This window comes from Simochromis diagramma, unplaced genomic scaffold (genome assembly GCF_900408965.1).
Source record: "Simochromis diagramma unplaced genomic scaffold, fSimDia1.1 OVJJ01000107.1, whole genome shotgun sequence".
In the NCBI taxonomy this organism is placed as follows: domain Eukaryota; kingdom Metazoa; phylum Chordata; class Actinopteri; order Cichliformes; family Cichlidae; genus Simochromis; species Simochromis diagramma.
In genome coordinates, this window is record NW_024387209.1 from 8,144,851 (window position 1) to 8,159,459 (window position 14,609).

A 14,609-nucleotide genomic window follows, 5' to 3' on the forward strand; every position below is an offset into this window, starting at 1 on the left:
TTAATTTAGGGGGCATATTTTATAAATAATAATGGAAACAGTCACTTAGTACTCAGGATTTAAATAAATGTTCGTACCAAAGCCTCTTTTTACAGAATTTATAAAATTCATTTAAAAAGGACGTCTAAACATCTACCTAAAAAGGATAGGTTTTCTCCTTCGGTTGCGTAGTTTTATTTTTTATTTCAGTAAACTAAAGTTTCTCTTTACAACCGTTTTAGTTCGTTTACAAGCGTAAACGCTGTGGTTTTTATTTTGAAAACCCTCGCTGGAAGCTCGTTGTATGAGCTGGGTAAGCCTAACAGGGTGCCAGTGACGCCATCTTGAAATCGTCCCGAGCAGAGGGGGCGAGGAGGAGACGGACTTGGGAAAATCAGCTCGTCCTAAACTCAACAGCTACGTGGATTAACGGCAGCTTCAGCGGCTAGTGCTATCATATGATAGTCTTTCCGCTTGTTCGTTCGAATCTTTTGGACCGGGAACGGTTGTTTGGCCCACTTTGGAGAGGGCTGTCGCAGCGGGAGGGGGGGAAAGGCAGTCTGGTAATCGGTTGTTTCCCTGCTGGAGCGGACGGAGCCGTGGTTGTGGCCGGGCAGCCCAGCCGGACGAAGCCTAAAACCTCTGCACGGAATATAACACCTAAGATAAAGCTTTTAAATTCTTTTTTGCAAATAGCGGGAGAGTGGAAATGCTCCCTTTCGACGCAGTTTGGACATTTTGAGAGCTATGCGACGGAGCTCACCGAGGAGAAGTTTGATTGGAGAGCGGAGTGCGTTTGATTTGCAGTCCGATGGATGTTAGCCCTGCCCGGCTGTGGCTCGGGTCTGTGCACCGTTTATCTGAAAAATAGCACCACCGGGCACAGGTGAACAATGCTGCTGTTGCAGACCTGGCAAGTACACGATAACCCCGGCTCCAGTGCCATCAGTTCACCCTGCATTGCTTGTGTATAAACCTGGAAATACCAGCGACCATCCCCTCCTCCTCCTCCTCTTCTTCATCATCCTCCCGTCTTCTTTTTTTGGACTAGTGAGGCTTGTATTACCTGGGATGTTTTGGATGTAGACTCGATCTTGACTTTTTTTAAAAGATGCAATATTTCCAGAGACAACAAGACATTTAATTTGACTCAATCGTTTTGAGATTTTTTGAAAATTTTTCTGGAGCTTTTTGTGCTTTTGTAAAATTCTCTTTCTAGTCAAGAGGATCCGATTCGGATGGAAAATGGGAGACGCCACCAAATTGGCCTTCGCCGTTTTCCTCATCTCCTGCTCTTCAGGTGGGTGTGGAGGTGGGGGGCTATGTATGTTGCGTACGGTCAGCCGTGCAGTGCGTAGCTTGCTGTTATGTGTAAGGAGTGTAACCTCTTTTGGGGCATCATTGGCGTGCATGCAAACTGCAGGTGAGCCCCAAGATTGAAGGGGGGGGGGGTGTCAGAGGGCCCTTGAGTGGCTTCTTGTGGGACACAAGGGTACGAATTGGAGTTTTTATGAAGTTAATGAGGGAGCAGCCAGGGATTTGGGTTGATGGAGTGCAAATAAAAGGTAATCAGTCACCATTTTTTTAAGGGGGGAAAATAGGCTTTGATGTTTAATCGCTTTGGCCAAACTGGATGCATGTGGCTTCTTTCTACATCTACATGCTAAAAGCCATTTTCAGCACTCTGTGTTGGTGGACGGCCATTATATGTAGTTATTTCCCCGTGGTGGATGTTTAATGAATGTCAGTGTAGTGATGATAAAGGAAAGAGAGGTCATCTCGGGAGTGCAGGGCATGCTGTTTATGTGGGCTACTGGGAGAAATGCTTCACACTTTACTTTTTACTTGCCGGAGTATTCTGAGAGCAATTGTTCTTTAGGAAGAGAAGTTGATCACCTTGAAGTGTGTCATTTTAAATCTACTCTTTGGGTTTGGTTTCATAGTACAAAATCCATTGAATTTGTTTTTTTTGTTGTTGTTTTTTAAAAATAGAATGAGAATAATATAGTTTGCAACAAATATAAAAGAGGAGACAGACAAGCAATTATATAACGTAATAGATGATTAAAGGGTAAAAAGACGGAAAAATCACATGACTAAAAGCAAGGTTACAAAAATGTGTTTTTACAGGAAGTCACAGATTTTACGAGCCTTATCTGCTCAGGCAGGTTTTAGAAAGCCAAGGGCTCCTGATGGGAGAAGCACCTCCACTTCCTCAGGTGGGGCTCTTTCTAACAATGTGAAGTAGGTTATATAAGGGGTCAGAATTTCTGCTACTTGGCTTTAAGCATGAGTAGGAAAATCTAAAATGTACTTGGAGTCAGAGGTTTGGGATGATGTGATGCCGTCTGTACCAGTAAGAAGCTTCGCTGCTGCGTTTTGAACTGTTTGGAGGTGAGAGAGTGGTGTTTCATTTGCAGTAATTTAGCCTGGACAAAGCACAAGAATGAACCTTTTTCCAGCTAATATTTTGTTTAATTTTAATAGTAGATGTTATTTGGAAGAAGCAGGAAAGGGTAACTTTTCTAGTTCAAAGGTTAGAGCTGAGTACGTTTCTGACTGCTGGCTTTAGGGTCCTAGGACACCTTCAGAGTGGTTTGTGTGATTTGTAGATCAGGGAAGAGCATGATGTATGATTTATTTATTTATTTATTTGATGCATTTAATTAAAGAGAAGTGTGTGTTTTAGGGATTTAAGGTATCTATTTAAAATCTATTTATCCTAGGGACAGCATATAAATAGGAACTATAACAGGACCCAAAATCGAACCTTGTGGTATGCCACAGATAATGCTCAATTAAAATGCTAAGTGGGGTCACAAAACTCCAGCTCTACGCTTGTTTTGATCCATCTCCAACATTTATCTTTTGCCTGGAGACCTTCTCCTCTTAATTTTGCAAGCAATTAAACCTCAATACTGGTGGAAATATACACATAAATATCTAGTCCTAAACCCCTCTAGCTGGGGATTCAAATATTTAAAAAGCGTGAACAGGTCTGTTGGCTTTCACTCCCAATGCTGTTGGCTTCTGGCTTCATATCATTACTCTGACATGGACTTTATTTAAAAAAAAAAAAAAAAAACTTTAAAAATGTTTAAAAAAAAATTAGCGCTGCTGCCTGTCTTAGTTATTATAGAAGGACACTGTTTTTAATTTGAGTAATTTGTGTAAACATAAGTAGGTAATATGTATGCAACATAAATATTGCATACATATTAGGCTTATACATGCTATTATCATTGTGCTGATAATTTAAAAAGTAAATTATTGTTATTTTAGTTTTATAATTTGCAACAAAACATGACATAAGTACCAGTTATTAATAAATAAGTCACAGTAAAGGCGTTGGTCAAAGGTAGTAAAGTATCTAATTTATTCTTAATAGACTGTCACTATCATTATAAACCTTCAAAAATGATTATTTTGATAGTAAAGGTTTGCAACCCCTGAAGTAACGAAGTGATCAAGTAAATCTAGAGTGAACAAGATTTTATAACTTTGTATAACTTGGCCTGGAGGAAGCATATAAATAGAAAATGAGATGGTACCTAAAATTGAACCTTGCAGTTTACCACAGGTAATGTGAGCTGTAGACGATGAGTTAGTTTGACCAGAATCAGTTTATTCCAAAAGATTAGAGGAAACTCATACAAGCAAACACTTATGGTTTAGCACAATCCAGTCTCAAATGCTCCTGTTGGATCTAAAAAGAACTAAAATCATGATCTCCCCTGTGGTGTGCAATGATTTTTGACTTGTAAAAGCAAAATATTGAGTAGAAACCACTTTTTCTAAAGCTATAAACTGTACTGTAAGTCTTCATTGAACCACTTCCACCTCCCAAAATGAGCTAATATAGCCTCATATAAACCCTGTGACACTTCTATGACCATGTGAAGTGTAAATACTTGTGGGGAAATTGACACAAGTGTCATAGTAGTTGAGGTTTTGGTGTTGCTAACAAAATAGCACTGCAGTGAGTTTAACTTCCATTTGCAGTTGTGTCACTCGATGTGGTTTGATTGTGGTGCGAGCCTGATGTAACTGGAGCTGACAAAAGAAAACAAAAATTAGGCCCAGAGGCAGAATTTCTTTTCCTGTTGGCTTACAGGATAAACAGAAAATGTTCTAACTTTACTGTTTGTGCGTGTTTGTGCAGCTCCACCGAACCGGTTTTCTCTACAGTTGCTGCCGGCTTACCAAATACTCAGTGTACCTGTGTGAAAGCTGCCCCAATTAACACCTAAGAGAAGTGTAAAATAAACCCTCGAGTTGCAGCAGAATTGTACTTTCACAGAAATCACCCCCCACCCCCACCCCCCTGGGGCGTCTTAAATTAAAAGGTTTCTCAAATATGGTAATAGTCGGGGTTGGTTGGAGTTATAAGCCAGGTGCTGCAGGTGATTATTCCACTCACTTATTACTGTCTGAAGTGGGGAAATGAACTAGGTGGAATAATAATCCTCAGTGAAATCGGAGTTGAATTGGCACAGCTCAAGAAAAACCTCTGATAAAGGCAGGGCACTTGGCCCAGAGTGGCTTTTATTTGATGAACATGCCAAAAGAAATGAACAGAGAGAGGTCTCTGTAGCTTTTCAGTGATGTTCAATATGCACCTTTAACCAGCTTCAATTCACTGTGAGATGAAACTGAGAGAAGCAGCTTAAATATTTATCAGAAACTTATTTGGCAGTAGGGGAAACAATCAACTAGTCTGCTCACATAGCCTCTGAAGACAGCCACCATTATTTCAGGACTTCAAGTGTGGACATCCCGTTCTGCCCGCGGGCCATTTAAAAACCCAAATCAACGTCTGACGATAAGGGATGGTTTTGATGTTGCAGTTTTGGGAAATATAATTTGTGGACTCAGCCGAGGCATGTTTGATGAGTAGAGGTCCAAACTGTAGCTGCCTGGTTATGGCAAACAGTCAAAATCCCCATTGTTTAGCTCCATGATGCAGTGGTTAATACACTGGCCCCACACGCAGAAGATTCTTTGTTCAAAACCAGGTGGAGTCACAAATCCTAGTGAGTCTGTAAAAATCAGTGCCGAATCACGTATGCTCTGTGAATTAGAGAGCAGCCGGAAGAAAGTTCCACTTGGGTGTTGGGAAAAAAAATAGATTTATTAAACCTCAACCCAACCACAGTCTGAATGGGAGTAAATCTGGACTTTTAGTGAAAGCAAAAGTTTGATATCAAGCATCTGTAATATAAAATTACATTTTGTTTAATTACATTTTAAAGAAAAGCTTCTTGATTGTGGTAAAAAATCCCAATCAGTGGTACGATTGTCATTATTTAACAGTGGGTCTTTTTTTCCAGAGACATTGGAAAAATAGGTCAATCATTAAACTTTAAATAAAAAAGGCAACTTTTTTTTTTTTAACACAAACTTTAATTAGAATTTAAAAGAAAATAAATTAATGTGAACTTGACAAAAAGCAAAATTGGCAAAAGCGATGTGCTTGAAAGGCAGAACGAGCTTTAATGCAAAACAGAATGTGGCCAAATAATTGTTTTTATCTCGATCAGCCAGTTTTTTTTAATAATCGTTGAAAGCCAGAATTGTGTTGAAATTGATGAATTGCACAGCCCCAGTAGAAATGTAAGAGAACAGCAAATGGGAAAATGTGAAAGCTGCAAAGAAATGGAGAAGGGCATACATTTTGCCCTCTAAATTTATTTCAGTATAACAGCCTTCTAACTAACAAAGATGTGGCATCCTACCCCAGATTAAGCAGATAAAAGATAAACTGTTAAATGACAGAGATTGATTTTTTTTTTTTAATCTCTTTGTTAAATACTATAGAAATTTGTGGTTTTACTGCAATGCCACAGTAAGAACGAGACTTTATCTGTGGATATCTTATTCTTGAAGGACTGAGTCCAGGTAATGAGCTGCAGATGCTTTTTCTTCTTTCTTTCTTTCTTTCTTTCTTTCTTTCTTTCTTTCTTTCTTTCTTTCTTTCTTTCTTTCTTTCTTTCTTTCTTTTTTTTACACATTTATTTATTAAAGTTTAAGCTGTTGTCAGGTTTCTTTTATTTACTACATCAGCTTTTCTGCCCTGTGTAGAAAAACCTGAGATGTAATGGTGAAATTTCACTTATTTGCCAAAGGACTTCTCGGGGATTAAATGTGTGTTTAAACTTCTTTACACTTGAAAGGAAGGAGAACAACGTGCAACTATGCTATATGTTGTTATGCAATAGTTTTACTGGTCCAACCCACTGACAATAAACACTGAGCTGTATGTAAAATGCTGCTGTAAAGATGAACTGAGGCATGACTAAAACAGGGTTTTTGGGGGGATTTTTATATTTAATGCTTTGATGCTTTTATTTTGTAAGGGACCTCAGCAGCTGCTAAGTGTTTCACTGCCAGAGTTGCCTGAATAGAGTTGATGGGACTTCTTTTTGTTGAACTTAAAGGGCGCATTCTGGTAACGCCGCACCACCAACAGCAGCATTAGCAGCATTATCAGATGAACCTTGAACCTTTGGTCATCTGATGGTCTTCAGGTGACCTCTGCCTCAGATCGCATGTGAGCTTGAACTGCAGGCTTGTAAATATTTACAGTGCTGCAACAGCACATCCAGATCCGGTGAGGCTTACTCTGAACTCTTTAAGTTCAAAGGTGGGGATTTGATTTTTTTTTTTTTTTTTTTTTTTAATTGTTTGGTTTTTTGGGGGGGGGGGGGGGGGGGTGGGGATGGTGATGTTCCGGGAAAGTGCAAACACATGAATCAAATGATCAAACGATTGTGGTGTGGCCTTCCTAATGCAATCAATTATGCATACTAACAGTAAAACCTACCCTACCCTGTGACTGTCTCTTTATTTCTGGCGAAGCTGAAGCAACAAGAAGCTTCCCTTTTCCTCTCTATTCGTCAGACCTGATGTGACTGTAACTCAGCGAATCAGTCTAGAGCTGCAGAGGTCAAACCCTGTTATTACAGCCATGTTTCTTCAGTAATTTGGAGCAAATGGGTGTTTAGATTTCTCCACCACAGAGGCCAAGAGACGGACAAGTCGTGTCCCGTGCGCTGCCTGTACATTTGGCCTCCTGTTTTGTACACTGCAGCAGTTTCACACAGACATTGATCCTCTTGCACACCAGTGTAAGGTTACATCAGTATGGCGAGGATGAAGCAGCTCTGGCTTGTTGTTGTTGTTGTTGTTTTTTTTTATTTCCTGTTTCTTTTCTTTCTTTCTTTTTTTTTTTTTTTTTTTTTTTTTTAAATCCTCAGCAGCAGCACAACAGAGCCGATGATTCAGTTTCAGCTCTGCTGCACATCAACTTAAATCTCAGTTGATGACCAGTCTGGGGTCTCTGTGTCCTGCTACCATTAAGCTGGGGCTGACTAATGTTCACCAGTTGCAATTGAACAGGTCAGGTGGTTCTGCCACCAGATTTGCAATTACACTCTAAATAGCATTTGTTTGTTTTATTTCTTTTTAGTTGACCCAAACATCTGTCCTTGCTGTGCAGGATTCGAAAAGATAGACACTCTTTTCTCAGCTCTGCAAGTAATAATAATTATATAATAATGAATGAATAATCATAAGCATTTGAGATTTACCTGGCAGATTTATTTTTTTGTTGCTCTCTCAGACTTTATGAAGGTAACAGTATCTAATCTCACTACGCCGACATCTTGATGTCTGGTAGTTGGTAGCCCCTGCATCGTCTCTTACTAGGTATCAGTATCTGTATTTATTCATTGTTTTAATAAGCTCCAATAAATATATTATTTAAAAAAAAAAAAAAAAAGCACAAACTGGGACTTTTCCATTGTACTGTACAATTTCAGACCTATAAATCATTAGGATTGAATTGAATTGTAGCAAAGTTTTATTTTATTTTGTAACTTCATACCAAGTTTATATGATTTGATCTAAACATATAGAGACTTATTGGTCTACTTGATTACTCAGGCTGAGATAAAAACAGTGGAAAATAGTAGGGGTGCAACGATATTCGTATCGATATTGAACCGTTCGATACAGTGCTTTCGGTTCGGTACGCATATGTATCGAACAATACAACATTTGTAATTTATTTTATCAACTTTCCTTCTGACGATGCCGTCTGTGTTGAGCGCTCAGTGAATCTGCGTTCGACTACTCCGCCTAGGCTGCACTGTCGAGCGCAGATCCACTGAGCGCTCAACACAGACAGCATAGTCAGAAGGAAGAGCGCAGGGCAAGCTAGCAAGACAGAAGTTAAGCTCTCCTTGCAACATGGACCTCCCCCACTCTCATTCAGATCTGGCGTTTGGAATTATTTTGGTTTTCATGTGACGTATGACCCTGAAGGTAAGCGAGTCATGGACTAAAGTATAACAGTATGTTGGATGTGTCATGCAATGCTCAATTACTAGTGGGAACTAGTGTGTTAGTGCAGTTAGCTCGTTAACGTGTTGGCCGTCTAGCCCCATGCACGGGGCGATCGGCGGTAGCTCGTTAACGGAGATTTGCCGTGTTGTGGCGTTAAGGTCATTTCAACGAGATTAACCTGAAAGCACTAGTGGGAACACAACGAATATGACTGCACATTTACGCCGACATCATCCTAGTGCAAAGACAAAAACAACAAGCATGCTACTAACTTTAGCCGAGTCATTTAGACAGCTGTTAGCACATGATTCTCCTTATGCTGCTGAGAATATAGCCCAGAAGAAGCGGATAGTATAGCTTTTATTTTGAGACATTTCTCTGTAATAAACTCTCTTTTCCAAAGATGAGTGATTCCTCAATCAGATACAGGGCTTGCAATATCGCTAGCCCGACGTCCCGGAGCTAGCGATTTTTTCAGTCGGGCTACCAAAATCTATCTCTTCCCTGCCCGTCGGGTTATTGTAGGAAGGAAAAATATATGTCAATGCTTTTGCATTCTTTCAGAAATGTAGCTGGGTAATTATGTCATTGGCATCGGTGAGCCACTGTCAATATGTGACATATTGAAATCGCGTTTGAATTTGCGCTTGTTTTTTGCTTTTACTTTGCAATCGTGCGAACTGTGTATAGAGAGCGACAGCACTGATCTGTGAGTGATGATAATTTGTGCACCAATTCCTCTGACATCGTCTTATTAATCGTTAGCTTACTATGCAAACATGACAAGTGAAATCTCCCGCAGCAAGCTTAAACATGTGAGAGGTTGATTGCGCAGAGAATCGCTGAGCTTATGTGAGTGAGCGTGTAAAAGCATTTCAGTTCTGCTGAGCCAAATAAGACAGGTCAGGGTGAAGAAGTGACAGCCAAAGAAAAGCTTACCACAAAACGGAGAAGTTATGACAAATCAGACTATAAGGCAAAAAGAAAGTGCAGCTTTATGGTTTCATGGACAAAATAATTTCTGTGGCTGCAATATGACGAGCTAAATAACCAGGGCTGCACATAAGTGGTCCGCAGGTGCGCATTCGCTGTCAAAATAATAAACACGCACAAGGGTTAGGGTTAAATTTAAAAACTGTACCTTTGAGTTAAAATATATATTTATAATTTTAATAAATGACAAATTAAAAAGGCATGAACATTTTTTTTGTATCGAAAAAATATCGAACCGTGACACCAAAGTATCGAACCGAACCGAACCGAACCGTGAATTTTGTGTATCGTTGCACCCCTAGAAAATAGCTGCCTGATCTGTTGGATGTTTCTTTTTAACAACTTAATGACTATTTGAATATCCCAAAATCATGACCATGGCTTGTTTTATCATCACAGTGATGCTCTCTGTGAGGCCTTTAAACCTTTAGACCTTTATAATTCACTCAGTTAAACACAATTCAACTCATTTGGCGTTCCTTTCCAGGCACGGTTAATCATTAGATGTTGTGTGAAGTGTTAAATGTTAAACGGAAGACTCCAAAAAAACACTTTAGGTAGGAGGGGGTAAAAATCCAATCATGGAAAGTAAAGACTAACGGTCCCAGTAGCAGACTGAAACCATGAAATGTTTACTCGTGCTCACTGAGCTGATTATTTACTCTGTAACCGGTTAAAAATCAGTGAAGTGCACTGAATCAATAGTTAAGCCAAAGAGTGGAAAGTGAGAATGATAGTGTAGCTTTATTGTGGTTTGGCTGAAGACGCTCCTGTGTTGTGCTGAAAGCTTAACAAAGCTACAAACTAAATTAATGAAAAACTTAATTTTCCATTCGATTTAAACCTCTTGCATGTGACTAAACCCCCCTCTATCTTTGCACTGCAGTGCTTTGGCTGGTTCCCCGAGTGGTCTGAGGCCAGACATCAGCTCTGCCCCATTTTTTTTCCCTCTTCCTATCTATTTCTAATATGTTCTCTTGCATTATGCATTAGGCTTCGAAAGCACAGGTGTATTTGTTAAGGCCAGATGTAGCCTCTATTTCCCATTGGGCCCAACTAACCGGACAACCTCCTTCCAAGGCCGTGTATCATTCTGTGCTTTAACAAAAACAAAGCGCTGCACTAGCTCGTGTTCACCGAGGTAAAATGTTGACCCAAGACAGCATGTTGCCAAACACGGCTGGGGAAATTATGACCCTCGACCAGTTGGTTAAATTTAGCCTGTATCCAGGTGTTTCATGTTTCTGTACACACTGGATTGTGGGTGGCGTATGCAGTCTGGTAATTGCATTTCTGAAGTGGACGATAAACTTATGTAAGCATGCATTGTCAGTGAGGAAATTGCAATGAGTCAGTCGTGTTCATCACCACATATGGTTAAAATAATATGTTAAAAATGTTAAACTGTCCACAGTCAGTCTAGCAAATGGCAGCTGCTCACACACTGAACCAACAGTGTTATCAACATGTATAACCTGAGTATTACTTTGGTTTTAGTGTACATGAGAGGCCCACATTGATAGGATGACATTTTTGTGAGGAGTTGATGGACTTTATTTCAAAAGTGAGAGTGAGTCAGTCAGTAAGTGGTCATTTCTCAGTGAGCAGGGTCACTGTTGTGAAAGGACATGTTTTATCGTAACTAGTCGATGGAAGCGAGAGGGGGGGGGCAAGAAGCAGAGCTCCCGGTGAGACATCAACCAGGATTTCCTGCCTGTTAACCCTGGAAATTATTTACTATTGTTCACTGATAAATTCTTTATTTATGGTCAAAGTCGGGAAATTCTTTTATGTTGGCAAAAACGAAATTAAAACCCAACTTTTAACAAGTTAAATTATGTTGATTATCTTTAAGAATAAATATGATAAAACAGACTTGTTCAATAAGGTTAAAAAAATTCCTAAAATCAAGCTGTGGTTGTGGAATATGGAAAAACATAATGCCTCCACTTTATGATTTCTCTTAAACTCCGATCAGTGAAAGTTATCGCTGTTATTTTTCATGAGGCCAACGTTAAATGAAGTAAATAACAAGTGAAAGAAAAAAAAACAGTGCAGATTATCTTTGCGAAGTTCACTTGTTCTCTGCTTATTTATATGTTGGCAAAGTCTGCACGGTCATTAAACTCCAATGAACTTAAATCAACATCAAACTTGTTTATATTTGTGAGCAGCGAACGCCACAAGAAAAATAACTAGTTTGAAATCTTACAAGGACGTTTTAAGAGATTTCAAAAGCCTCCCTAAAACCGACTCACCACATGAATGACTGTCTAAACTTTGACTCCAATTAAATATCATCAAAACAGCATGATTACTATCGAGGGGATTTTCTTTCTCTTGCTGCAGGAATTTGTTCCAACCTGCTCCCACTGTTGTCGGACTGAGTATTGCCACACAGAGCCATGCAGTCAAAGTGTTTAAAGTAGTATGCAGATGATTTACTCTAATGTACTGTTCTCACCCTGGAGTAGTAAATACTCAATACTGAAAACAATTCTAGTGTTTGTAGAAAGAGACTGAGACAACCTCCATATCATTTCTTGCAAATATCTACCATTTTATACTCTACCTGATGTATCGTAGGAGACAGGTGGGGAGAAGAGGCCGCCGGGTAACTGAAAGGTCGCATGTTCAACAACTGCTGCAGGCTTTCATCCTGTCAGCGACAAAAATGCAGCCCAGTTTGAGGTCAAATGGGCCAATCCATTGAAACCATAATACCCTAAACCCCACAATCTTTTAAGAGGAAAGAAGTACTTTGTGAAAAGTGATCCAGCACCACTACTTATTTATTTATTTATTTTAAATATGCTGAAACTGTGAGTGTTGATTTCCCTCACTCACCACAAAATTTTCCAGACAACAGTTATAATTTGTAGAGGAAACTTTTCAGAAAACCGTTGAAGAACAGTCTGAGGTTTCTTTAAAAAACAGCTGCATTTTCAGTGATCTGTTGTAGTTTTTGCACATTTATTTAAGCTTGAAGTAAATGTAGTGGAGTGTTTTGTTTAAGCGACCACCCTTACTTGTACATTATAATTCATAGCTTGCAATGAAAAAACAGAAATGCTACACATGAGAGTTTTTGTAACTAAACAATAAAGTCTTTATGATTCAAAAATCTTGTTTATACAATGCTCAGCATAACACATTTCCCCAGTAGGCCTTTGGGCCTGTAGGTTAGACCTTTATTTGGCCACAGAAAAGTCTGTTTGATTACTTCGTATGCTGCTAGCTTAATATACAAGAACCTTACTATAATGCATGAAATAAAACTTGTTCTACACAATCAGGAGTTGATCATGCCGAAAGTTCTTATCTATATCAGACATTTGGATGTCATCAGGTTGCTTAGCAACCAGCTAGCAACGGGATAAAATGCTTTTATCATTTAGGTAAATACAGCACTTTTCTTACACCTTAACTTCTTGACAAAAATGTCTCATTTATGTCCAAAACAGTTGAATTATACAAGAGATTATGATGTTTTTATGTTGCATAGCAGCCACCTGGAAACAGGCTAAAATTACCTTATTTTTAGCATATAAACAGGACCTAGCACCTCTATATTTTCCTAAATGTTATTAAATGTATCTCTCAATATTAGCTATTTCTGGATAAATTGGTATTGGCAATTGTTATGTTATGGTCAATGAATGAAAATTTTAAAAGTGAAGAAGATGTAGGAGAAACACTGTTCAATCCTGAGTTGAGTGTTGACGTTGCAACCAGAGGGCAATCTGCAACTCTTCTGTTCATAATAACCTGCTGATCCAGGCTGAGTGGAGATGACTAATCCATAACTTGCTGTGACAATTAAAAAGATTATTTTTTAAACTGCGTAAAATCTGTTTGTGTTTTCATGTACCTGCGGAATAAAGGTATTTTTCAACATATCTGATTTTTATAACAACAATTTATTGGTCCTAAAGTCAAGTTACAGTAATTAATGACTTAAAACACTGGGGGCAGGTGCTGGCCCCATTCCTTATGTTTGCCACATCTTATTTACAGTCACGGAGGATGAGAGCTAAAAGCTTATAATGCAAATCTAAACTGAGTGACCCGTAGAATGGGAAACCAGCAAATTAAATTGTCTCGAATTAAAACAAATGAAAGGCAGATGGAAGTTCAGGATTGCCGCATCACCTTTAGTGTGGATATTTCATGATATGGGAGTCTCTGAATCCAGCTATCCTTAAATAGCGTCTCAGTCTAGACCACTTGATGTGCCGGTACCCCAGAGATCGGTCCAGAACAGTCTTTTACTGTAATTAATGCATCCTGCAGATGTTGCTTTATGTGCTTGGGAGAGTTTCAGTCTAGACAGGCTGGCTGCTCAGACGGAGAGGCCCGGCTTTGATCCTTGATTAAAAACTGCGAGCTGTACATTCATCATGCTCTTGTTTCAGGCTCTCTCAAGGGTCCTCGCCTGCTTTACACTTAACACAACCTCCTTCATCCTCTTCCTCCTCCACCACCTCTTCGGCCGCCTCTTGCCAAGATTCCTCACTGTCGTGAAGGTCGCTCTAACTTCTTATCACCATAAAACCACCAAAGGGTAACGGTGACCCGGGGACTCGGTTGGCCCTGGTTGAACGCTGCTCAGTTGTAATAATGCGAGCTTGTCATTCTGCCTTTATTGCTGCTGTCACTTTGCATCTTGTAAAACTCAAAAGCCATTTAGGCTGCGCGGAGCTGCAGAAGCAGGACCATGACGTCTAAGTCGACCTAGTAACAGTCCTTTTTGTTTTAATTGGGTCTAATGGTCTTTCGTTATTTGTGTCTGGTTTTAGGTGGTTGTTTGTGAAAGCAGCACACGTCACCGCTTAAAGAATTAATTCTTACACATCTGGATTTTTCTGGATTGCATCTGGATTTTTATACCTCAGATGTGTTTGAGAGAGGTTTCTGGCACTAATGTGCATGATTGGATGATGATTTATATAAAAGGTGAATTAAAACCAATAATAACAGGTGGTTAGTTTGTGATGATACTTATTACTCTGACCTAAACTTATTGCTCTTGTATTGAAGTTTGTGTCCAAGTGGCAGGCGGGTCATATGTTGGCCTTGACACTTGACACACTAGCATTAACAATTTCTAGCCTATAGTCTGTGTCACTTTCTCTTGTATTTTGATTAGAGTGAAGATTTAATATTGGGTGGGCCCCTGGGATTTTCTTCTAGGATGGTCTGTACAGCACAGACAGTCATAATTCAGTCATATACCTGTATAACCATGCATGTGACAAATAAAGAATCTTGAATCTTCTAATCAGGTATTT

General features: G+C 39.4%; 1 protein-coding gene across 2 annotated transcripts in view; it reads left to right on the plus strand.

Moving 5' to 3' along the window:
• Positions 1-309: 309 nt before the first annotated feature.
• LOC120746060 (activin receptor type-2A) overlaps positions 310-14,609 on the plus strand; it is a 78,901-nt gene continuing 64,601 nt past the window's right edge. For both annotated transcript variants that reach the window (XM_040051269.1, XM_040051270.1), the window contains exon 1: positions 310-1,279. In XM_040051269.1, coding sequence (XP_039907203.1) covers positions 1,225-1,279 — 55 coding nt within the window. In that variant the 5' untranslated portion in view covers positions 310-1,224. The remainder of the gene's footprint in view (positions 1,280-14,609) is intronic.